At 37.3% G+C, this 26,597-nt stretch overlaps 1 protein-coding gene across 37 annotated transcripts in view; it reads right to left on the reverse strand.

Moving 5' to 3' along the window:
- The window catches only part of CDC14B (cell division cycle 14B), a 164,754-nt gene that overhangs the window by 79,922 nt on the left and 58,235 nt on the right, over positions 1-26,597 (reverse strand). For 26 of the 37 annotated variants that reach the window (XR_015131926.1, XR_015131928.1, XR_015131925.1 and 23 more), the window contains 3 exons: positions 12,481-12,571; positions 11,854-11,929; positions 9,687-9,779 (listed from right to left, as the gene is read on the reverse strand). Coding sequence is in view for 31 of the 37 variants with exons in the window: in XM_086315538.1 (XP_086171664.1) it covers positions 9,687-9,779; positions 11,854-11,929; positions 12,481-12,571 (260 nt within the window). In the remaining 6 variants the exon portion in view is untranslated. Of the gene's footprint in view, positions 1-9,686; positions 9,780-11,853; positions 11,930-12,480; positions 12,572-13,889; positions 14,571-26,597 lie in introns of those variants that run through there. The other 11 variants (XR_015131929.1, XR_015131930.1, XM_086315550.1 and 8 more) reach the window with 2 other exon arrangements.

The raw sequence follows: 26,597 nt of genomic DNA on the forward strand, positions 1-26,597 counted from the left end.
ACTAAAATTGCAATGGTATTATTTCCTTCTAACTTTCACAACAAAAACAGCCTCTAATACATTAAATAATTGTGAATACAAATTCAGTTCAAAGAACCCAAAAACAATGTAACATTTTTTCCTATGGAAATAAAAACGTAAATTCCTAGTGATGAAATTTTTAAACACAGACTTTAGGTACAATGAGATAAGCTGAAGGAAATTTACAGATTCAGAGTAAGTTTGTTATACAATGCTATCATCTGAATGTTTGTGTCCTATCTAAAATTCATGTTTAAAACCCAATTTCCCAAAAGTGATAGTAGTATTAATAGCAGATGTGGCCTTTGAGACAGCCATGAGAGAAGCCCTCAAGAATGGGATTAGTGTCTTATAAAAGGGACTTCAGAGAGACCCCCAGGCCTTTCCACCATGTGAGAGCCCGCACTGGACTATGCTGTCAGCCCCATCTTGGATTCTCAGCCTCCAAAACTGTAAGAAAGAAACTTCTGTTATTTACAAGCCTTCCCAGCCTCTGGCATTTTGTTATAGCAGCCCCAGAGGACTAAACATGTAACAATCAAAGAAATGTTTTCTAACAATCTGTAATTCTTAATTCTATACCCACTTCCCTAGTCAAAAGCCCTTCCCAAATAAAATTATCATTAATTTGTTCTTGAGAAGAATCCTTAAAATGGCTCCCATATTAACCTAAATTCTCAAATTAGTAAACTCTAAATCAATCCAATGTTATGATGCATCACTGTATTCCCAGCAATTTGGAAGTTATACGCTTATCAAATTCTTTTGGTGTCTTTTCATGAAAAGCTATATATATAGAATGGTCACTCTAACTGCACGTTGCTATCCCCAAATAGAAAACGCCGAGATATTAAACAACTGTAATAGCTAACTTCCAAGACAGCCCCCAAAATATTCATCTCCTGATATTTTCACCCTTAAGGAACAGGTCACCACTCTGTAAACAGTGGCCAGCTTCCGTGGTGGCTCAGATGGATTTAATGGTAGAATGTGACTTCTGAGGCTAGATCATAAAAATGTTGTGGCCTTTACCGTGCTTTCTTTAGGACTCCTCATTCGAAGTAAATTAAGCCGTTATTTGTGAGGGCAGCCCACATGGCAAGGAACTGAGGGCCTTTGCCAACAACCAGTGCTAGTTGCCGGGCATGTAAACCGGGTCATCTAAGCACTGGATCCTCTAACTCCAGTCATGCCTTCAGATAACTGCAGCCCAGCTGAATCCAGAAACAGACACACCCAAGTCAGCCACTTTCAAATACATTCCCCACAGGAACCGTTAGAGAGAATATCAATTGTTGTTTTAAGTCACTAAGTAATGGCATAGTCTGTACGGTACCAAGAGATAATACAGTAAGTAATGCAATAAACTATTACCAACTGATCATTTCAGTTTGTTGAAAGTGGCTAATTTTTTTTTTAATGTGGCAAGTACAGAAATGTAATGGTAAGGAAGCCCCATGGCTTAGGAAACATAAGTAAAGAGAACCTGCTCTCTCTCTCCAGGGTAAGCAATGTTTCTGAAGCAGCAAAAGGCAATCTCACCGGAAAAATAAAATATTGGGGTAGAAAATACTTAGGAAGTCAGTAGTGCTTTTCATGTATCATGAAAAGCATGGTTTTGTATACTATGGGGTTTTTTGGGGTTGTTTTATTTTTTGCTGAACAATACTGCAGCCATTTCTAGGACCTCCACCGCCCCCATTTAAAAAATCACCATCTACCTAAACCAGCCTCTGTGAAAACTTCTGATTTTGGATTGCTGATCTATGTTTCAATACTGGAAGAGGCTCAAGTAGCAATGGATAAATTAGTGGACTGAAACAAAAAGATCACAACTTGATCATTTATAGTTTTAATTATGACAGTTCAGGTCTCAAACAATAAAGTGCAGTTGTTTAGACAGGTGCTTCTCATTTCTATTCTTCTACAGAACATTTTGAAGTTTAATCTATATACTTAGAGAAGCCTTTGGCAGAGTTTAAAAAACCAAGTCATCTGAGTTAATCATAACAAAGGGTATTTAAATTCCAACAACAAATGTGGCAGCCCAATAAACCAGTAAACTATTTTCAATTATTCCTCATGGAGAAATGTCACAACGTTTCTTGTATTTAATTATTTCCACATCAGCCAGATGACACAGTCATTCCAATGCCAAGAACTTGATTGATCTTTTTTTAAAAAATCACTATACGGATTAACATACAATTTTCATAAATCAATGCAAACTGGAAACAAGTTTAAAGATTCAACTGCTGAATAAAAAAGTTGAACAAGGAAAAGATTATCTGCGATAAGCAATTTATGTGATTTTAAAAAAGTAAATAAGAGAAAGTCACTGTTACAGTTCCTGCACAAATACTAGTTAAAAAAAAGAAAATCCCAAATCACCCTAAAAAAAAAAAAATCAGATGGCCTTACATTTCAATGGTTTTAACCTCTCAAATTACTTTTATTTGTATGTACAGTAGGTTGGTATAATGATGTTCAATTTAGATAAAAGGAAACTGGAACTTTGACATAGCAAACACATCTCTACCATGGCCAGACAACTAATGAATGTGTAGGAATTTGCCTTGGCTATAAGGGTAAATGGATATATTCTATGTGAGTAGCAGGGACTTTTTTTTGAGACAAAGCAAAAATCCTGAATTTTTAAAATAAAAACACCTAATTTTTAAACATCAGCAAAAACAAACTACTAATTATAAATACTCTGTGGGTTACCTAAAGCTGGCAAGCTATTACTTTTTAACTTCTGGTGTTAACTGCTTACCCTGGGTCATACTCTTAATCCTTATTTATAGATAAGAAACTGGGTAAAACAAGTACTAAAACAAGAATGGGGGTCCAAAATTCCACAGAAGCCTCACAGATTTGCAAACATCATAAATGCTGCTGCTGCTAAGTCACTTCAGTCGTGTCCGACTCTATGCTAGCCCCTAGCAAGTCTCACAGAGAGCGGAAATATCAGTTAGGTTCAGCAAGGTGAAAAGGGAAGTAAAGTTGTGATGAACGATGGTGACACAGCCAGTTTCCTCCACCACAGTGCCACGCCGGCCCCCTTCTGTGGCTCTGGTGCGCCTCACACTAACTTTGCCCTGCCTTTCACAGATACCCAGGAAGGGTGTTTGCCCAGAGATAGGTGTTTACAAACACTTTGGCAGACCCAGCTGGTTCTGTCTCCCAGTCTCTGTTACCCTGTCTAGACTGCTGTTTGTTGAGCTGGATTCACACACACTGTTCCAGAGACTTTCCCCTCAGCTCGCCTTATTTTAAATTCTTGTCTAATCCCTTCACCTTGCAGCCACCTTAACCCAGCATAGAGTTTCTGAGTTCAAAATAATTAAATCATTAAGAAAAAATGGATGACAGGTTCAAAAGGTCATCATTAAATAACAAATTAAGCCCCTGAGCTCTTATTACAAATGTTGAAGCAATCTCAAATTCAATGAAATTTAGGATTCTACTCACAGATGGCTGAATTAATATATTCCTAGAATTTCATCAGTATCACAATTTTTGGTATAAATGTTTACAAGTAAACCATTCTGAAGGCTTAAAAATTGCTTAAAACAAAAATATAATAATAGAGAGTGACATTTTGAACAGGGAATCCGTATGTTATCATAATTAGCTCTACAAAGTAATCTATTAAACATTACAAGAGGGCAAACTTGCAAATTATGTACCAACAGTTTGCTTGTGTCATTTATTTTACACTCAGGATGCTTTAACCACAGAAAATGTTAGAAACAACGGTTAATTTCCCAGGCAAGTTCTCAAAAGTACATTTAACCTATGGAAGAGCTAAGTACTGTATATGTGCAGGAAAATATAAATGTTGAGACAGTAAGATATAACCAAAGCTGATAACCAGTAAAATACAATGGCATCATTTTTGTTTTTTAATATAAAAAGCAGATTTAAGGTGTAATAATGGTAGGCAGAACCAAAAAAAGAAAGAAAATTACATTTAGTAAATGCTTACTTTGTGCCAGATAGTCTACCAGACTGAAATTAAAAGCTAGCTCAATTTGAACCTAAATCCTTCAACTTCTGAAATGAAATCCCTAAACCCTTTACAATGGCCTCTTCCAAACAGCTGTTTGCAACTAGAAATCAATGTTTATTCCTTCCAGTGTAATAATATACCACTATTACTATAAAGTATGCACATAAGAAACTAAATAGAAAAGGTGACATTTCTAAAATGAATCATTATATACTGTAATTATGTTAAAAATTGTGTTCACTAAAATATTAATAGATTTTAATGTGATTGATATACTTCAATTTTTTAAAATCTTGATTTAAAAGCCTAGGTGCAAGTTCAACTATTTCAGTTCTTGATTTTAATCGCTGTGGTAACTGAAAAAGATAGTCTTTAAAATTAGTTTCTCCATTCTTTGTATTTCTTGTGAACTGGAAGTTGTATCAGTAGGCTTGTGCATTAGTATATGTTGTATCACATCAGAAAAGAGACTACCTAAATTACCACTATTGGTGCTAAAAATGGCCACTGGATTAGGTGCTAACCATCAAATCCCTAAAGAGCCTCTTGATGTAGGTGAAAGAGGAGAATGAAAAAGCTGGCTTAAAATTCAACATTCAAAAAAGTAAGATCATGGCATCCAAAATGGGGGAAAAAATGGAAACAGTGACAAACTTTGTTTTCCTGGGTTCCAAAATCACTGCAGACGCTGACTGCAGCCATGATATTAAAAGACACTTGCTCCTTGGAAGAAAAGCTATGACAAACTTAGCGTATCCACTTTGCCAACAAACGTCCGTATAGTCAAACCTATGGTTTTTTTTCAGTAGTCATGTACAGACAGATGTGACAGTTGGACCATAAGAGGGCCAAGCACTAAAGAATTGATGCTTTCGAACTGCTGTGCTGGAGAAGACTCTTGAGAGTCCCTTGGACAGCAAGGAGATCAAACCAGTCAATCCTAAAGGAAATCAACCCTGAATATTCACTGGAGGACTGGTACTGAAGCTGAAGCTCCAATCCTTTGGCCACCTGATGCGAAGAGCCGACTCACTGGAAAAGACTCTGATGCTGGGAAAGATTGAGGGCAGGAGAAGGGGGAGACAGAGGGTGAGTTAGATGGCATCACCAACTCAACAGATATGAGTTTGAGCAGACTCAGAGTTGGTGAAGAACAGGGAAGCCTGGAGAGCTGTAGTCCATGGGGTGACAGAGTTGGACACAATTTAGTGACTGAACAACAATAATCAAATCCCTTTAATATATCATTATACATCATTTACCATGATATATAAATGCAAGTGCAGGAATGATTACACTCGTTTTTTCATCCCGTTCAGCAATGATGTACATTTGGTTAGTAAATTTCTAATTTCCTAAATGCTAATGGATAGATGCTAGAATAGTGCTGCACATTTTTCAAATATTTAGCAAATGAGTTAAAAACCTATTGAAATATTGTTAAAGCTGGTTTTAAAATTTTGTTTTGTGGCTATTAATGTAATACTTTACTTCAAAAACTGGTCATTAAAGGGAACTGGCTATTCATTCTGCCTTCTCAGTAAGAAAATTGGTTTCAGGGTAACCAAAGAGTCCCAACTGAATGAGGGAAAGCTTAATTCCCATAAAAGTAAGACAGCTAATAAGTGAAAGAAGAATGAATAATTTAAAAAATGTTATACTGATACCCTAGTAAAATGATTGATTCAATCAAGCATATTTGATTGTTTAAAACAGCAAGACGCATGGTTGATAGGGAACTGAATATACAAACAGTTCCAAAATCACCCCACACAGAATGCTTAAATCATAAGGACGAAACAATGTATTGAAGAGATTTGATGGTTAGCATTTAATCCAGTGGCCATTTTTAGCATCACTAATGGTAATGTAGGTATTCTATGTTTTCTGATTGATACAACATATAGTACTAAGGCAAACCTGTTGATACAACTTTCAGTTCGCAAGAAATGCAAATAATGGAGAAACAACTATAAAAAATACTACAAAGAAAAAAAAAAAAAAAAAAGAACAACAACAACAACAAAAAACCACGAAGAAGAAACCAGAGAAATTCAAAAGGTGGAACTTTCTACAAGAAACTAGGTCTGGTTTCTTAAAAAAAAAAAAAAAAAATCAATGTTAGCTAAAAAGGACCATGTGTGAGAGAGATTTAAATACACAACAACCATATGCAATATATGGTCCTGAATTAGATACTGGTGTAGACACTTTGGATTAATTGAGAAATACAAATATAATCTGGGTATACAGATGATGGAACATGTACTGAAATGAAAGAACAGATCACTGACTAAGAAAAGTCATGTGATAAAATTATACTGGTGAACATACGCTGCTTCTATAAAGATAAAAGTATCTTTTAAAAGAAATTTTTCTAAGTTTCTCAAGGGTCTGAATATGGTTTTGTACACATTTTTTATAACAAAATGACAAAGTTTCAAACTTTGATTTTCAAAATGCCCTCACAAAAGTGAATTTGTTTTGAAAAGCATTTACTTTTCCACTTAGAATTTCATCCTTACTTGAAATGACAGGTTAAAGTACCACCACCCCAAAATCGGGCTAGGAAACAGCCACTGACTTATCACAACATGGCAGCAAACTTATCATTTTGTAAAATGCTAGGATTAAATTATCCTTTTCTCAAAAAAAAAAAAAAAAACACACACACACAAAACTCAGTTATCTTTTATGTCCCTCAACTCTTTTATTGTGAGTGATACAAAAAAATTTTTAGTTTTACCCTAATTTGTTATCCAAGAATCTAATATTTCAGATATCTGGCAAATCTGTTTACCAGACCACATAAACTTAATAGTTAGAAACACATTGAAAAGTCAAGCTGCTCTTATTTGTTACACCACACATGGTGCCCGACCATCTGACAAAAGGACTAAATATACAGACATGTCAATCCTATTTTAAGTATTTGAGTATTTTAAGTATTTGTAAGGTCTAACTGCTTCTGTTGTTAGGGTAAAAAATAAACAGAATTACTAATTTTATCCTTTCACTCTCTTCACACCCTCTATTAGGTCCTTTTGCGTATACAAGGATGAAGGGAGAATAGTTCCTTTCAGAGGCCCAGAGTTTAATAAAAAGACAGTCAGTCCTTTTAAACAGATTCAGTCCATTTGGAATACTTCTTCCTGACTATACTTCCTCCAGACTTTTTGCTTTAATGTTACTACACCACCCTCTAAGTCAATCATTAAAAAGCCTTATTATCTCCAAAATTCCTCAAACAACTTCAGGAAAAGGTCATCAGACCTGAAGGTCAATTTTTAAGGAATTTTCATGCATCTCTGTAAATCTTTAATTGGAGAACTCCATAGTCTTCAATCAGATCAAACCTATACCACTTACTTACGTACTTGGGGTATACACACTTATGTATTGACACTCCTTTGCTACTATTAATAAATCTCCTTTTCTTAGAAGTTTTTCTCCTGTTTCCCCACCTAGCATCATTATAGCCCCAATCTCCTACTTGAACGAGCCAGTCATGGCTACAAAGCCATTTGCTACAGCCAAGAGCCATAAACCTCCTGCCAAGCTGGCTTCTAACTGAACAGAGGAATGAACTCAAGTGTAATTGTTTACCTGGCACTTTCCTAACCAGTCAAATCAGTGCTAACCTGGGAGTCTAAAACCCTGGAAGGATTTCTAAATCTAAAACATATTAGCTGTAGAAAAATACACTTTTACATGCCAAAATACAACCATAAACAAAGTCAAAAGGCTAACACCAAACTGGGAACCAGTATGCCAACACATTTTCAATCAATATGCCAATGGGTATTGAGTTTTTTCACTACCTAAAAAAAAAAAAAAAAAAACCAAAAAATTTAAGACGAGAGATTTCTTATTTATAAAATTATCAAGTGTTTTATTTCTAAGACAACCCTTGGTTCCCACCATACCCACAGCTACCCTCTAAGGGATTCTTTCACACTGAAGTCATCATATCTGGCTACTCAAGATCCCACCATTTTAGAGATCATCTCATCTGACCAGAGAGAGACAATGGACTGACCCCAAAGTAGTTCAGGAGAGTGCTGTGTGTTCTGCTCAGGAGAACATTCTCTTAAATGAAACAACTTCAGCCATTCCAGATTTTTCTCCTGGGCAAGAAAGACTTTTACTGTTACATCAAAAGCCATTTCTTCAGGGTTCCCTTTAATACTTTATGAACACCAAGAATTCTGGCTGTGTCCTTTTTCCTGGAAAGTTATCACAGTTTAATCTGTGGTGCTCCTCTCCCCATTGACTAGCCAAGTAATGGGACCAAATATCCCACTTAAAGCAGCTACCTTCTTCATTCTCTTTCTCTTGGGATCCTGCATAGCCTCCTACCAGCACTGCCCCCTCAGGAGTTTTGCTGCTAAGTACAATAAACATCAGGGAAGATGACAAAAGCCAAAAAGTATAAGTCCTTATCTGGGTAAGCTTGAAAAAAAAAACACAAATTTTAAGAAACATAATCTAAAGTCTGTGTTTCATACATTCAGAGATGATAATAAAACTCAGTTATCTCAGAATCACTTCTCTCGATTACTTTTGTGAACATAAACAAACACAAACCCCCACCATAAACATAGAAAAGAAAACTATCCAACTATTTTGAGGTGCAATTTCACCAAGTACCATGAACTTTTTGGTCTAATCACTGTAAATTCCAAATTTTCAAACTACATGTCAGAAAAACAGTTTTAAGTGAAAGCATGACAGAAGCAACCTGGGGGAAGAAACAACTTACCCCAAGAACTCCAGCACCAACCCTTTTTTTATCTAGAATAACTACTCGATATTTTCCCCCACTTGGTAGAGCAGCTAGGTTCCACACCACCAAAAACATGAAGACCACCACTGCAAGAAGGACCTCTTGGCTTATTTAGGAAAATCTGTTACTTAGGTACTCCTAGAGATGAATGAAAGTACTACACAAAACCTGACTCTAAATAACCAAATACTTTCCATGACATTTACACATAAATGAAATTCGTAAGTCATGAAATACTGGCTATGCCAAAATAGTCTTCCAATGACCTAAACAGACCACCCACTCAATGCTGTGTATAATCTACACAGTATGTTACCCATTTTCCTACAATATTGACATGCCATGTCCTGCTATATGCTTTGACATGTTCAGAATCATACCTCAGTTGGGGAAATATTGCCTGTACTCAAATTATAAAGAACTCTAACCACATGTGATACACTTTTTATGTATTTTGGTTTTGTTTTTATAAATCAATCGAAATCTTGACTCTACTTTCATAACTTTACTACATGTATCATGACTTAATAGAAACACAGCTTTGGGTCATTATTTTCTAAATTTAAGTGCCATAACACTTAAAAAGGTATTCATGGTAGTTGATCTTTTTTTAAAAATAGACTTTTTAAAAAAGCAGTTTCAGGTTCAGAACAGCAAAACTGAGTAGAAGTTACAGACATCTCCCATATACCCCTTATCCTCTCCATAGACTTTCCCACTTGGTCAATTTTTATAAAGCAAAAGATATTCTTTCTGGCAAGAAATCAAGATCTCTTAGAAAAAAGTAATATCAAAACGCCAACTACAAATACCACTGTTGTACATGATTTCACTAAAATATTAGAAAAGTAGTTAAATACTTACCATATAACATCCAACAAGGAAAGCAGCATTTGCTTGTTTTCTCTGATCAGGGCCAGTAAAATGTATAATTTTCTTCCTCATCATTGTAATGGACTGCATAAAGATAAACAGTTGCTAGTATTTCCTTTCTAATTTCAAGTTTTCAAAAACTTTATTTTGTGATTAAAATAAATTCTGGATCTCACAATGTTGAAGCATTCAGAAAGACTTTTTAAATTGATACTCAAAAATACTGTGTACATTCCCATAAAAGACATACTCTTGGAATAGAACAAATGTATAATTGAAGAGTGGGAGAGGAGACACCTGAAATTAATATATCATAAATCAACCACACTTCAATTTTTTTAAAAGGAGGAGATACACACAGATACACTTTGAAAGTATAGACTATCTCTGAAAGAATACATAAAAGCTGGAAAAGGTAGTAAAAGAGATCGTTTTTCCTTTCCCTATTGTCTGATTTTTTAAAAAATCTATTTCTGAAACCTTTAAATTAAAAGAAAAGGGTACAAAAATAGGTAAAATAATTCATTCTGTTAGAAATCAGGATAGTGAATGGGGTAGGGAGGAGTGGAGTGAGGAGGGTGGTACAGAGATAACCAGGAGAGAGAAAACGGGCTGTTCCTGGGGTGTTGCTAGAATGTTCTGTTCTTGATTAAGTTAAAAATAAAAAGGATATAGAAAGTAAAACCAAAGGAACAACATGATTTGTTAGTACTTCTTTACATGTACTTCACTAACTTGAGTTGAAATGTTTCAATTAAGGGTAAGAAATAGGATATATTCAGCTGAATAAGCACAGTATTTCTTCACTTCTGTGAGCCAGTGTTTTGGGTATTTCAATGATGAACGTGTACATGATGAATTTTCCTTTGGTTGTTTAGAAAGAGTAAGAGACACAAGTTGATTTAAAAAAACAACAACCCAACCAGCCCTCAAGCAGCATAAGACACTCTTACTATAAATTCAACACATTTTTTATCACTATTAATTGAACAGGAATCAAAGTTTCAATCAGGTTGGATGGTCAATACTCTACAAGTTGTTCTAGTGAATATTAATGATTTTTTAATTTTGAAAAAAGGATGAATATAATCTTCATTGACCCAAAGGATAAAAGTCCTTCAGTTCAGTTCAGCCACTCAGTCATGTCCGACTCTTTGCGACCCCATGAATCGCAGCACTCCAGGCCTCCCTGTCCATCACCAACTCCCGGAGTTCACTCAAACTCAAGTCCATCGAGTCGGTGATGCCATCCAGCCATCTCATCCTCTGTCGTCCCCTTTTCCTCCTGCCCCCAATCCCTTGGATGGCCAAATATTTCTAATGTGTAATTTTAAGTCTGATGTTCAAGGGAGAAAATATCTGCCTTACTCACTAATTAATTTTCAATGTAATATAATTTTTAGTTGACAATGAGTTTTATTTCTGTGTAGTAGTCTAATAAATAATCAACTGAATAAACTTGTTTTTAAAGAGTACCCGCCCCCAAATCCAGTATTTCTACTTGAGAATTTATAGTGACTCTTGGAATTGCTAGCAGTATATAAACTTTTTGTTTTATATAACTAATAATTCAAAGTTTTTTAAAAAATAAATGAATAAGGTCTAAGTTCAAACCAACAATACACTCTTATAATTTAGTGATACTCTTAAATATATGCTGTTTGCTCCTGTTTCCCTACTCCTTAATCATATGTGTAAAGGGTCAAGTAAAGAGTCACAAGTAGTAAAATATGAGAGATTCAAGATACAATAAAGTAAGATGAACTGATTTCTCTTAGTCTCCTAACATTCCCTACCACAGTGAAGGGAGAAAGAACAATGACCAAAGGAAGGAAAGCTTCTCTTGTTAGGTTTCAGTTCTATTAACTCAGACAATAAGAGATTCACTTTATTAACAACTTCCACTTTGGCTTTTCAAGTATCTAAACATCACCAATCCAAATCAGAATCAAATGACCCAAACTTAAACCATTCCATCAAAACTCTAGAAAAACAGATATACTATGACTTCATAAAACAATAAACCACATGTATGTCCCAAACACCACTGTAGTGAAAAAACATGACATTGCCTTTTAAAAAATAGATTCCCCCTCCTTCCCACAAGATCAGGCTAATCATGATTATTTAAGTGAAACCTCAGTAAAAAGTACTTTACCTTTAATTTCTTATTTATCTTGCAGCAGTATCTGTAAACCATTGCTAGATTGAGTGGTCCAAAATCTGCGTAGAAGCTGCAAAAATGAAACACAAAAATGTGTATGTGTGTTCCAGATGCTCTGAATATAACTGCCTTTTTGTAGGTATGAGATCAAAATAAAGCAAGCAAGTACACACCAAATTATTACAGGTCATATAACTTAAACGTTATTGCCTTACTAATAGAAGAAATACTTTGGTAAAAAGATGACTGTTAAATAACATGATAAGTGCTACAACACCTTTAAATCTAACCTCAAATAATACATGAAAATACTTTCTAAATAAAAAAGGCTATTTTTCCACACATTTTTCCACTGGCAAAATTATCTTACTTAGTACACTAGTTTATATTTCATTATACTGTAAGCTATTAGAATTTCAAATGTAAATTGTTAAACTTAGGAGAATTCTTTCACTTTTTGATTTTTCCCCTCCTAAGGATCTATTTTATTACCAAGGATTAAAATCAGCATCCTGCAACTAACAATCAACAGATTTGCAATGTTCCAATTTTATAAACATACCTTTAGATTTTTCACAATAAAAAAAAGTTACTAACAATCTTTTAAAAAGCAATACTTACTTTTCATATTCAAGTTCATTATCTATGCTGAAATAATGTACATTTGATGAACTCTTTGGTCTGCTGAAGAGAATGGCAAAACAAAGGCGATCTGAAATGGAAAAATTGTAATGTTCCTTCCTTCACATTATTAAAAACGTTTCATATATCATGATGCAACTGTTTTCAGATGAAGTAAAAAAATTCCTTTTCCATGCATGTTTTACCTATGGTAAGGGTATCAGTGAGTAACTTCAAAATGTTCTATTTTGGTGGGTAATAATAAATAAGCAATTTTTAAGAAGGAGAAGTTGCCTTCAATATTAGTTTCAAGAGCTGTCAGCGACTTTTCACATAGTGATACGACTCAATTTTTGGATGAACCTCTCATTGCAAAACGTTAGCTACTCTAGATTAAAAAATTTCAGCAAGGTAGCAGGCATTTCACGGCTAGACCACCAGCCTTGATGATTCTCCCTATGTTTCGCTATATTTTCAAGACATCCTAAAAAGTTATTTCAATAAGAAGCTATGTTTTAAGCAGAAAGACAACGCTCTCAAAATTGCCTCAAAATTAATGTTTACGGCTACAGAACACAAAACAAATCCTGTTTATCCAGTGTTCTTGGGGGTCACTTTTTTTGATCCGGAACCACTACTTCTGTAGTGATTTTTACAATCAGACAAATTACCATTATAACAGAGGCAATGAAAGTTTTCTGTATGATGAGTATGAGATGAACCTGCATTGCATAAATGAAGTTAGGCTGTTGTGAGGTTTAGCAAGAATGCTAGGAGGCTCCACCCTTCCTTTCCCACCCCACCCCAAAAAGAGTTGCCCAAAAATCCTTGGGGAAGCAGTATGCCACAATAACTAGTAGTAGTAATACTAATAGTAGTGCTAGTAGAATACTTACATTCAAATTATGGCAAAATCAAGTACAACCCTTAAAATAGTAAGAAACAACAGATGCCAGCTGGCATCCTTTCCCCAAATAGTATTTAAGCAATTTTTGCCTACAATTCAGTGCACACAACTGCTATATTTTTCCTGTGAATGCGTCAACTAAAACGTCTTGCAACCACAAACACTCAAACAGATGACGGAGCTTACTCCTTTCAACCACAAATGACCCTTGATCCCCATGCACAGCGACCAGGGAGTTCGCTCCGAGGTGGAGAGCCTACGAGCCATGGTGTAAGACACAAAGGTCCCAAGTGCACACGTCAGTGCGGATTCACCCCCAAAGCAGGACCACGTCTGAGCACTAGGAGTCCCGGGAGGCCACCCACGCCCGTGAGACAGCTTCGGCCCTGGTCCCAAAGTTTAAAGGCGCGTCTTGAGCAGCAGTGGGGGCTCCTCGACCCCTGGGCACTGTCCGATGCCCTCTAAATAGGGGGTGTCCCAGAGGCGCACCCTCCGCACTCACCTCTGATCACCTCGGCCACCAAAGGGGTCCCTGCACCCTCCCGGCTCATGACTCCACAGCATCTGGAAGGCGGGGCAGAGGGGAAGTACCGGCGGCGGGGGAGAGGAGGGCCGCGACCACACCCCCGAAGTTTAAAAAGCAAAAAAGTTTAAAGGGCCGCGCCCAAACACTCGGCACAGCGACGCCCCTCAGCCGGCCACCCCACCGCAAGCTCAGGAGAACCAACCCCGGAAGTTCAAAACTTCACAAACGCCCCAGACGCGGTGGTGAGGGACGGGTGCGGAAACCAGCCCCAGCCGCCCGGGCTGAGTTTCGCCCCGCCTCGGGGCCACTCGGCGGTCGGTCATCTGCAGCGCCAGGCCCCTCCAGCGCCGCAAGTCTCTACTCAAAGTCGGGAGGTGCAGCAGAAGGTCACAGAGGCAAACGCGGGCCTGGTTAAGAAAGCGGCTCCCAAACCGATTAAAAGGATTTCTCGGAAGAGAAGGGCTTGCCAGTGGATCTGACCCCCTCCTTGTGCTCGGCCGTCTTCCCCGCCGCCACCAGGGGACGCTACAGCAGGCCGCAGGAGAGGTCGGCGCCTCGACAACCCCGCGGGCTTGGAGCTCCCTCCACTCTGGGGTGGAGACTCGCTGAGTGGCTCGCCTGAGTGCTGGTATCTCCTTTTAAAGGGGCCTTTTCAAAACTGTTCAAAATTTAAAGGTACGCCTGAAGCAGAGGTTATCATTCCTTCCTTTAAAGGCCTTAGATTTCTCCTCAGAAAAGTATTTGGATGGTTGAAAAACAGGAATTCTGACGCGATGCTAAATGACAATTTAAGAATTTTCTAAACCTATGTTAGTCTCCAGTGAAAACAAAAGTAAGTTGCAGTATGAATACGGTCCTAATTTTGTTATATATAATATGGTAGTGGGATTATGGGGGATTTTTATTTCCTTCTGTATTCTAGGATTCCTACAGAAAAGAGTTACTTTAATAATCCGTGAAAAATGTTTGCAATGACTCTCCCTTAAAACGAACAAGCAATACAGTAACTACTCTTTCCCAAGAATTACACTTTTGTCATCTCAATCGAATAGACACGTTGTATATCACAATATATAGATTTTTGCCTTAAAAGTAAACCTGCATTATCTCCTAACCTTATTCTAAACTTCCAGACAGACCAGATGTTTTTAAGTGTAAAAAACAAAACACTGAATTATTTTTTAATCAAGAATATCTTTCTAAATGAAAGTATAAGCTACGAGAATCTGTTAAACTGATAAACATTTTAAAAATAGTCTTCATGGCAATAAATACAAATTCACGACATAAACTGGAAAAATATTTTAAATCCATCTCAAGAACACACCCAACTTCAATTTTATCTTAGGGCAAAATAATAAAAATAAAATTTAAACTATAGGGTACTACTTTTCCTTCAGACTGGCAAAAATCGAAGGAATTTGATAAGCACTGTGTTGGTGAGGTAGGGAAACAGGCGCTCGTAGTCTGCGGGTAAGAATGCAAACTGTGACAACCTCCATGAAGGGCAACAAAAGGCAATTTGGCAGAAATTTCCAAGGCTGAAAACACTGGCAAGACTGCCAAGAGGGACATCTTTACAGGTGTTTACAGGCTGGATGATTTATAGGTACACATTTAAAACACATATGTATATGACTGTATATGAAATCTTGCATATCTCTGGAAGGAAACACAAAAAAACCTGGTGTTTGCCTTTATAGGGGGAAACTATCTGTAGTTAGGGAAGTTATGGTAAAAAAGATTTATTCGTTTTTGTAACTTTTGAATTTTGTAGCATATATTACCTATTCAAAATTATGAAGCTTTTGAAAAGTGAACTTGCTGGCTAAAAGTGTTCTTCCAAAGCTGACTTCATTAAGACACAAAACATTCAGTAAACACAGTATGCTGCTGCTGCTAAGTCGCTTCAGTCGTGTCCGACTGTGCGACCCCATAGAGGGCAGCCCACTAGGCTCCCCCGTCCCTGGGATTCTCCAAGCAAGAACACTGGAGTGGGTTGCCATTTCCTTCTCCAGTGCATGAAAGTGAAAAGTGAAAGTGAAGTCGCTCAGTTGTATCCGACTCTTAGCGACCCCATGGACTGCAGCCTACCAGGCTCCTCTGTCCATGGGATTTTCCAGGCAAGAGTACTGGAGTGGGGTGCCATTTCCTTCTCCAGCATAAGACAATCTAGAAAATATCCTTTGCACACTTATAAACAACAGAACTGGTTAGTGCTACCATCTCTTGAAATCCAGTTTCTTTTAACAAACCCAAATAAAACCGGAAGGAGCTACATAGAAATGGGGAGAGATTTTCCCTCCAAGTCCAAACCTGAAATTCAGTTCCCAAAGGAAATATTTTATATATTACAGGATGAGGAAGAATCACTGATTTTCTTATGTCCAATTACCTGTGCACAAGATATTCTCAAATTGTTATTCTAGAGTCATATTGTGATAAACTACAATAGAGGCCAGAGTGCGGGGATGAGAGCTCTTTATTAGAAAACTGGAGCTGGAAAATAGGTCTCTTTAAAACATTTTGATTAAAAGTTCATGATTAAACTTACTATCCTATTGTAAACCCATGTGTCCTCCCTTTAATGTGTTTGTAGTCAAAAAACAAAACTGAAGTACTGAAGTGGTAAACTGTCTTGCCCTACACTCTGTCACATAGTTACTACTCCTGCTTCTTTGACAGAAAAGATACAGTAGAAGTATATTAAATCTCATGGTTTTTAAATATTGACAAGAACATTCAAAATCCATCCTTGTGCCAAATTTGTCTATAGTTCTGATATGGGTAATGGGTCTCTAGTTTACTACCTCTTCCTTTAATAAGTATTTGTTAAGTTAATAATATTTTCCTACATAACAACTAGCTATTGGGATGAAAAGTGTTAGTTGCTCAGTCATGTCTGACTCTTTGCGACCCCGTGGACTGTAGCCCACCAGTCTCCTCAGTCCGTGGAATTCTCCAGGCAAGAATACTGGACTGGGTAGCCATGCCCTTCTTCAGGAGATCTTCCCAATACAGGGATCAAACCCAGGTCTCCTGCATTGCAGGCAGATTCTCTACTGTCTGAGCTACCAGGGAAGCACAGTTAATCATAAAATACAGAGAGTTATATTCTAAACCAATTGAGAAATATATGTAGTAGTCAGGTGGCAATGATAACACAGTATCTACTTTTTAGTAGAAATGATGAAAAGAACTTTAAATACAATAAGCTTCCCACCCATTCTGTTTTCCCCCTGGAACCGGACTGACTTCACAAGTCCTGGCAGAGGGACTGGAGAGTGCAAGTCTTCCCTATGGGGTAGTGAAGTCTGCCCTCAGTGAGCTCACTGTCAGAGAAGCAGAAGGGAGAATTCACATCTCCTGGGAATAAGAAAGAACAGGCTCCACCTTGTCCCTCAGAGAGGGCTAATAGCCATCACTCACATCTGTCATTAGTCCCTTGTTCCTCGAGATGAGGAGTAACCAAGAGGAGCATAGGAAGAAATGTTCATAAAACAATGGCAACTAACAATTATTGAGAGTTTAGTGCCAGGTATTACATTAATAAGCTCATTAATATAAAGCAAATGCTACTACTACTATCAGTATTTTTCAGGAAAGGAAACCTAACCTAAAGAAACAAAATAACTAACCTGAGCAAAGTCACAAACTTGTAAAGTAACAGAATCAAGATCTTAACACAGGCTTTTTGCCTGAAGCCTGAAAATTTTAAACTCCTGCCTCAGAGACTTGCCTTAATATAAAGCAAGAATAATTAAAACAGTAAGATTTTAGCACAGCAACATAGAAACGTGAACCCAGGCAAATATGAAAACCTAGTATATGAGAAAAATCAGTCACAAAGAAGGCCTTACTCAGTAATGGACAAATGTCTGTAAGTATGAAAAGAAAACAAGGTACCAATCTGACGTATAAAACAAAGACCAAATGAAGTAAGTTTTTAAAAGCTGTCAGATAACTATAAAAAATTATACCAACTAATTTTATAATTTAAATGGGACTTTTAAGCATGACACAAAACTCAAGGTATAAAGAAAAAAAAACCAGAAACTTGCAGAAAATATATAATAATCATCACAATGATAAAATCTGTAAAACAATATAAAAACCCAATAGAAAATAAAATTCTATAAAGGCTATAAACAATTAAGAAAAGAAATACAAATAGCCAATAGCATATTAAATTTAATCTTACCAGTGGCTCAACATTAAAAAGTCCAACACATCATGACTAGATTATGGAAGAAACCCACAGAAGAAGTAATTAAAATCAACTCATTCCAAATTAATACTTTATACAATGAGACTAAAAGAGAATATTTTTAAACTGATCAAAGTTATCTTCCAGATACCTTGGGGAAATACCGCAATTCATGCCTTAACTTCATAAGTATCTCCCTAAAATGAAAACCAAGATGAAAATTTCTACTACCATGACTTCTGTTTAATAATGTAATAACTGGAAGTGCTCACCGATGCCAAGATAAAAAGAAATGAGGGAAGACTTAGAAACAAAACAGTACTTATTTATACATGACTGTCTGCCTAGAAAATACAAAAGAATCTGTAGACAAACTATTAGAATAAATAAACATTTGCAAACTTTCTGGATTTACATGATTAGTAGTTTTTAGAAAGTTTTTCTGTGTACTACTTGTAATAACTAATAAAAAATATAAGTGCATGGTCACTTACGAATATAGGAAAGATAAAAGCAGGTTTTTATTGGGAAGATTCACTATCACAAAGATGGTAATTTCATTCAAACTAAATGCATTCTTATCAAAATCTCAACAGAACTTTTCACAAGACTTAACAAGCTGATCCTAAAATTAATCTACAAGACCATAAGGCCAAGAAGAACTGAGACCAATTAGAAAACAAACATAAAGGGGCCTTTGCCCTACCAAATATTAAAACTTGCAATAATTTAGCCGTGTAGAACTGACACATATACTAGATCTCTATCTGTTATACATAAGAGCTCAGTAACAGACCCCATAAACATAGAAACTTCACTTATGACACAGGTGGCTTTGAAGATCAATAGTAACAGTGTGTGTACACTCAGTCACTGAGTCATGTCTGACTCTTTGGGACCCCATGGATTGTGGCCTGTCTCCTCTGTCCATGGAGTTTTCCAGGCAAGAATACTACAGTGGGTTGCCATTTCCTACTCCAGAAGATCTTCCCACCCCAGGGATCAAACCCAAGTATCTTGCATTGGCAGGCAGATTCTTTAGCACTGTACCGCCTGAGAAGCCATGGTAAAAGTAAGAATGCTCAACACATGCTGTAGTGACAATTGGTTGTATGTACTGTTAGATTCATGAATCAAGGTAAACCGGTCATACAGGAGATGGCAAGAGTGAACATTGAGATTTTAGGAATCAGTGAACTAAAATGGATAAGGATAGGCAAATTTAATTCAGATGACCATTATATGTACTACTCTGGGCAATAATCCCTTAGAAGAAATGGAGTAGCCCTCATAGTCAATAAAAAAAGTCCAAAATGCAGTACTTGGTTGCAATCTCAAAAATGACAGAATGATCTCATTTCATTTCTAAGGCAAACCATTCAACATCACAGTAATCTGAGTTTATGCCCCAACCACTAATGCTGAAGAAGCTGAAGCTGAATAATTCTATGAAGACCTACAAGACCTCATAGAACTAACACTAAGAAAAGATGTCCTTTTCATCATGGGGGACTGGAATGCAAAACTAGGAAGTCAAGAGATACCCGGAATAATAGGCAAGTTTCGTCTTGGAGTACAGAATGAAGTAGGGCAAATTCTAACAAAGTTTTGCCAAGAGAACACACTGGTCATAGCAAACATTCCCTTCCAATAACACCAGCAAAGACTCTACTTATGGACATCACCAGATAGTCAGTACCGAAATCAGATAGATTACAGTCTTTGCAGCTGAAGATGGAGAAGCTTTATACAGTCAACAAAAACAGCACCTGGAGCTGACTGTAGCTCAGCTCATCAGCAAAATTCAGGCTCAAATTGAAGAAAGGAGAACCACTAGGCCATTTAGGTATGACCTAAATAAAATCCCTTATGATTATACAGTGGAGGTGATGGCACAGATTCAAGGGATTAGATCTGGTAGACAGAGTGCCTGAAACTATGGATGGAGGTTCGTAACATTGTACAGGGGGTAGTGACCAGAACTATCCCCAAGAAAAAGAAATGCAAAAAGGCAAAGTGGTTGTCTGAGGAGGGCTTACAAATAGCTGAGAAAAGAAGAGAAGCAAAAGGCAAAGGAGAAAGGGAAAGATATTCCCAACTGAATGCAGAGTTCCAGAGAATAGCAAGGAGAGATAAGAAAGCCTTCTGAAGTGAATAATGCAAAGAAATAGAGGAAAACAATAGGATGGGAAAGACTAGAGATCTCCTCAAGGAAACTGGAGATACCAAGGGAACAGTTCATGCAAAGATAGGCACAATAAAGGACAAATATGGCAAGCTCCTCATAGAAGCAGAAGAGATTAAGAAAGGTGGCAAGAATACACAGAACTCTACAAAAAAGCTCTTAATGACCCAGATAACCACAGTGGTGTGGTCATTCACCTATAGCAAGATATCCTGGAGTGTGAAGTCAAGTGGGCCTTAGGAAGCATTACTATGAACAAAGCTATTGAAGGTGATGGAATTCTAGCTGAGATATGTCAAATCCTAAAAGATGATGCTGTTAAAGTGTCGCACACATTATGCCAGCAAATTCAGAAAACTCAGCAGTGGCCAAAGGACTGGAAAAGGTCAGTTTTCATTCCAATCCCAAAGAAAAGCAATGCCAAAGAATGTTCAAATTACTGTACAATTGCACACATGCCATCAAGATTATGCTCAAAATCCTGCAAGCTAGGCTTCAGCAGTGCATGAACCGAGAACATCCATATGTACAAGCTGCATTTAGAAAAGGCAGAGGAACCAGAGATCAAATAGCCAACATCCACTGGATCACTGAAAAAGCAAGAGAGTTCCAAAGAAACATCTACTTCTGCTTCATTGACTATGCTAAAGCCTTTGACTGTGTGAATCACAACAAACTGTGGAATATTCTTAATGAGATGGGAATACTAGACCACCTTACCTGCCTCCTGAGAAACCTGTATGCAGGACAAGAAGCAACAGTTAGAACTGGACATGGAACAATGGACTGGTTCCAAATTGGGAAAGGAGTACGTCAAGGCTGTATATTGTCACCCTGCTTATTTAACTTATATGCAGAGAACATTATGCAAAATGCCAGGCTGGATGAATCAGAAGTTGGAATCAAAATTACTGGAAGAAATATCAACAACTTTAGATATGCAGATACCACTTTAATGACAGAAAGTGAAGAGGACCTAAAAAGCCTCTTGAAAGTGAAAGAAGAGAGTGGAAAAAGCTGGCTTAAAACTCAACATTCAAAACACTAAGGTCATGGCATCCAGTCCTAACACTTCTTGGTAAAAGATGAGGAAAATGTGGAAACAGTGTCAGATTTCATTTTCTTGGGCTCCAAAATCAATGCAGAAGATGTCTACAGCCATGAAATTAAAAGATGCTTGCTCCTTGGAATAGCTATGACAAACCTAAACAACGTATTAAAAAGCAAAGACATCACTTTGCTGACAAAGATCTGTATAGTCAAAGCTATGGTTTTTCCAGTAGTCATGTATGGATGTGAGAGTTGGACCATAACAAAGGCTGATGCTGAAGAACTGATGGTTTTGAATTATGGTGCTGGAAAAAACTCTTGAGAGTCCCTTGGACTGCAAGGAGATCAAATCAGTCAATCTAAAGGAATTCAGCCCTGAATACTTATTGGAAAGGACTGGTGCTGAAGCTGAAGCTCCAAAACTTTGGCCACCTGATTTGAAGACCTGATTCATTGGAAAAGACCCTAATGCTGAGAAAGACTGAGGGGAGGAGGAGAAGTGGGCAACAGAGGATGAGATGGTTGGATGGCATCACCAACTCAATGGACATGAGTTTGAGCCAACTCTGAGAGATACTGAAAGACAGGGAAGCCAGGCATGCTGCAGTTCATTCGGTCACAAAGTGTCAGACACAACTGAGCCACTGAACAACAACAAAATGCAGAGTACATCATGCTGGATGAATCACAAGCTGGAATCAGGATGCTAGGAGAAATATCAATATCCTTACATATGCAGATGATACCACCCTAAAGCCAGAAAGTAAAGAAGAACTAAAAAGCCTCTTGATGAAAGTGAAAGAGGAGAGTGAAAAAGCTGGCTTAAAACTCAATATTCAAAAAATGAAGATCGTGGCCTCCGGTCCCATCACATCATGGCAAACAGATGGGAAAAAAATGGAAATATGACAGGTTTTATTTTCTTGGGCTTCAAAATCACTGCAGACTGTGACTGCAGCCACAAAATTAAAAGATGCTTGTTCCTTGGAAGAAAAGCTATGACAATCCTAGACAGCATATTAAAAAGCAGGGATATTACTTTACTGACAAAGGTCCACAGTCAAAACTATGATTTTTCCCAGTAGTCATGTGCAGATGTGATGAGAGTTGAATCATAAAGAAAGCTGAGTATCAAAGAACTTGAGAAGACTTTTGAGAGTCCCTTGGACTGCAAGAAGATCAAACCAGTGAATCCTAAAGGATCAACCCTGAAAATTCATTGGAAGGACTAATGCTGAAGCCAAAGTTCCAATACTTTGGCCACCTGATGAGAAGAGCTGACTCATTGGAAAAGACCTTGATGTTGGGAAAGATTGAGGGCAGGAGAAGAAGGGGCCAACAGAGGATGAGATGGTTGGATGCCATCACTGAGTCAATGGACATGAGTTTGAGCAAACTCCAGGATATAGTGAAGGACAGGGTAGCCTGGCGTGCTGCAGTCCACGGGGTTGCAAAGAGACTGACTGGACTAGGGACTGAACAACAAGAGTAACATTGTCTAGGGGGTAAGGAGGGAGGAAATTCGATCTTTATCACACCACAGGCCACCACACACCAAAGAAGAAAAAAAAAAAAAATGCCTAGCTAGGGACTTTCCTGGTGGTCCAGTGGCTGAGACTCTGTGCTCCCAATGCAGAGGGCTCAGGTTAGATCCCTGGTCTGGGAACTATATTCCACATGCCACAAGTGAGAGTTCTCATACCACAACTCTGACCCAGAGCAGCCAAATAAATACTAAGTAAAAAAATGTTTGTAAAAGCTTAACTATAAGAAGAAAAGTTTTACAAGTCCTAGAGTAAAATATAGAAAAGTAACTCAAACAGTGGGGTAGAGATGGATTTAAAAAAATAAAAACAAAAAAAAGTCTAAAATATAAAGCAAAAGATTGAGAAATTTGATTATATGAAGATTTAATGCTTCTGCTTTTAAGACCCCAAAAACAAAATTTAAAATGGTAACTCACAGTCCAGGAAGACAGGTACAATGCACGAAAGCAACAAAAGATTAGTATTTAGAATTTACAAAGAACTATAAATCAAAGATAAAAAGCTAACACTCCCAACAAACAAATGGGCAGAGGTTGGGACTAAGAAATTCACAAAAGAAGAAACCTCATTGTCCTACCTTGCTCCTTTTTTTCTTACCTACCTACAGTGAGTATGGTTTTGGTCTGCTCTATGCCCTATAAGTTGACTTTATTAGTCAGAATAATGTATGGCAACAAACAACTCTTAAATCTTTATAATTTAATTTACAAAAGAGGCCATTTCTTCCTGGTGCTGCATGTCCAGCCCAGATGCTACTGTGGAGGAGGCTCTATTCTGCACAGTAACCCAAGGATTCAAGATGATGGAGGCTCTACCAATTTGCAGATGCATCATCTGGAATTTATCCCTGGGGCTGCCCAATATGCCAGTGACTGCTTGTGTAAGTAATTCCACTAGCTTACAGATATAAATGTATATAGGTATAAACCAAGCTCCATAATGTTATCAGTAATAAACTTTACATTTAATTTTTTATCTGTTTAACTCCTATGTTCCTCAATCAACTCCAGAACAAAATGGGGAAGAATAATCTTGTCTAAAGATGCTCCAGACATCCTCCCCCAATAATATGTCAGTCTCCATATTCACCTGTATTTCTAAAATATTTTATAAATAAATTTTTAGAAAGAAGAATTATAAAGTTTTCATACCTTTCAAATCACTGGAGCAAGTGAAGAAATAAAACTAAGAAAACATGATCAAGGCATCAAACACCAAGAAGAAACATGGCAATCAGAAAACAAAATAATTCCAAACATATCAGTAAGAATAAAACATGCAAAATATTTAAATTCACCTATTAAAATTTTTTTCAAGTTGAATTTAAAAAATCAATATAGAAACTTCCCTGGTGGTCCAGTGGTTAAGAATCCACCTTGCAATGCAGGGGACACGGGTTGGATCCCTAGTTGGGGAACTAAGATCCTACATGCCATACAGCAAGTAAAAGCACACTGCAACACAACTCCTGGGCCTGTACCACAACTAGAGAACCTATGTGCTGCAGTGAAAGATCCCACATGCCACAACTAATACCTGACTCAGCTAAATAAATAAATACAAATTCAGCCTATATATTTACAGAGACAATTAAAACAGAACCATACAGAAAGTGTTTTAAGGATAGAAAATGATACATTACACAGTTGCTAGGAAAAAGAGCAGGTATAGCAATATCAACAATGGATGACATAGAATTTACAGCAAAAAGCAATAAAGACAAAGATGCTTCATGATTACATAATCTACCAAGAGATTACAACAATCACACATCTTAAACATTTTAAATCTATAACACAAAACTAGTGAAAACAGGAAAAATTAGTAAAGTCATAATAACAGGCTAACACCGCTCCAAAACATAAAATAAGGAATTAGAAGCTTGATCTAGTAAATAAAGAGAATCACTTTCAACAGAGAGCACAAAATTTTCAAAAAATAGGGTATTCACTGAAGTCCTCACATACTACGTTACAAGGAAATCACAACAAATTCAGGAAAGCAGAGATCATACTTACAGATCATACAGTTAATGCAGTCAAGAAAATTTGAAGTTTATTGATGAAAATACAATAAAACAAGCAAAAATCTATCAACCTGAAAATATTTAAAACCTGTTTCTAAATAACTTGCAACAAAGGGAAATTAAAAGACAATTCAACACAAATTATGTAATAATCTAAATAAGAATTCATATTAAAATCTGTGGTATTTGCTTAAATAAAAATCTAAAGAAATTCATCTGCCTAAAAAAAGCCTCCCTCTGTTACACACACACACATCTACCTCGATTCACACACACACACATCTACCTCGATTAAAAAGCTGAACATAATAGTTCTGGTTCCCTGTATTCTAGGCCATGGTAGGCTTGTTCTTACTCCTTTGAGATTAAATGAGTAGAGGTGAAATTCATCACTTCGGGGTCAGTTCACTTAATTAATGGTACAAAAACCTCTATAGACCTCTCCCTCAGACCAGCAAGCAGCTATCAAGATAATATCAGAATACATCCATTTTAGAAAACTGGTATTTATAAGGAGTGAACATCACACATCTTCTGACTTGGGGCAGGGGGGGCAAAATTCCACTTCTAAGGATATATACAGCAAAAATGTATACACATGCTCACCAAGAAAGGGACAAACAGTGGTTCACAGAATCATTATTTGTAATAGCCAAAAACCGAACACAAACTAAATGTCCAGAAACCGTGGACTGAAACACTGTGGTACTTTCTTACAGTGCAATATTATAAAACAAAAAGAATGAATGAATGAACTGTGACCATGCGCAATATCATGGATGATTCTCACCAATATACTGGTCAGTGAAAAAAGCCAAACAAGAGTACATAAAGTATGATTACATTCATATAGATTTCAAAGCCAGACAAATCTTTGGCAATTAAAAATGTGTTTATCCTTGGAAGGGGAGTGACTAGGAAAGAGCTCAAAGGGGTAGATTCTGCGGTATGATGTTCTCTTTCTCAATCTATGTGCTAGTTATTTATCCATGATGTACAAACCTGTCTACCAAGTTGTTCACTTTGTACAAATTTCTGTGTATGAATCATTACTACACATAGATATGCAGGCATGCATGCTAAGTCATTTCTAAGTCGGGTCCAATTCTTTGCGACCCTATGGACCACAGCCTGCCAGGCTCCTCTGTCCACAGGATTCTCAAGCAAGAATACTGGAGTGCGTTGCCTTGCCCTACTCCATTATAGATATATGTATATATTATAAGGTGGCTCAAATGGTAAAACAGTAGGACTTCTCTGGTGGCTCAGAGGGTAAAGCGTCTGTCTTCAATGCAGGAGACCTGGGTTCGATCCCTGGGCAGGGAAGATCCCCTGGAGAAGGAAATGGCAACCCACTCCAGTATTCTTGCCTGGAAAACCCCATGGATGGAGAAGCCTGGTGGGCTACAGTCCATGGAGTCACAAAGAGTCAGACACAACTGAGTGACTTCACTTTCAAATGGTAAAGAATCTGCCTGCAATGCGGGAGACCAGAGTTCAATCTCTGGGTCAGGAAGATCCCCTGGAAAAAGGAATGGCTACCTACTCCACTATTCTTACCTGGAGAATTCCATGAATAGAAGAGCCTGGTGGGCTACAGTCCATGAGGTCAGAAGAGTTGGACAGAACTGAGTGACTAACACTTTCACTTTCATAAAATAAATTAGAC

Source organism: Bos grunniens, chromosome 8, assembly GCF_055505025.1.
Source record: "Bos grunniens cultivar Pamir isolate PY7600 chromosome 8, Bosgru_T2T1.0, whole genome shotgun sequence".
Taxonomy (NCBI): domain Eukaryota; kingdom Metazoa; phylum Chordata; class Mammalia; order Artiodactyla; family Bovidae; genus Bos; species Bos grunniens.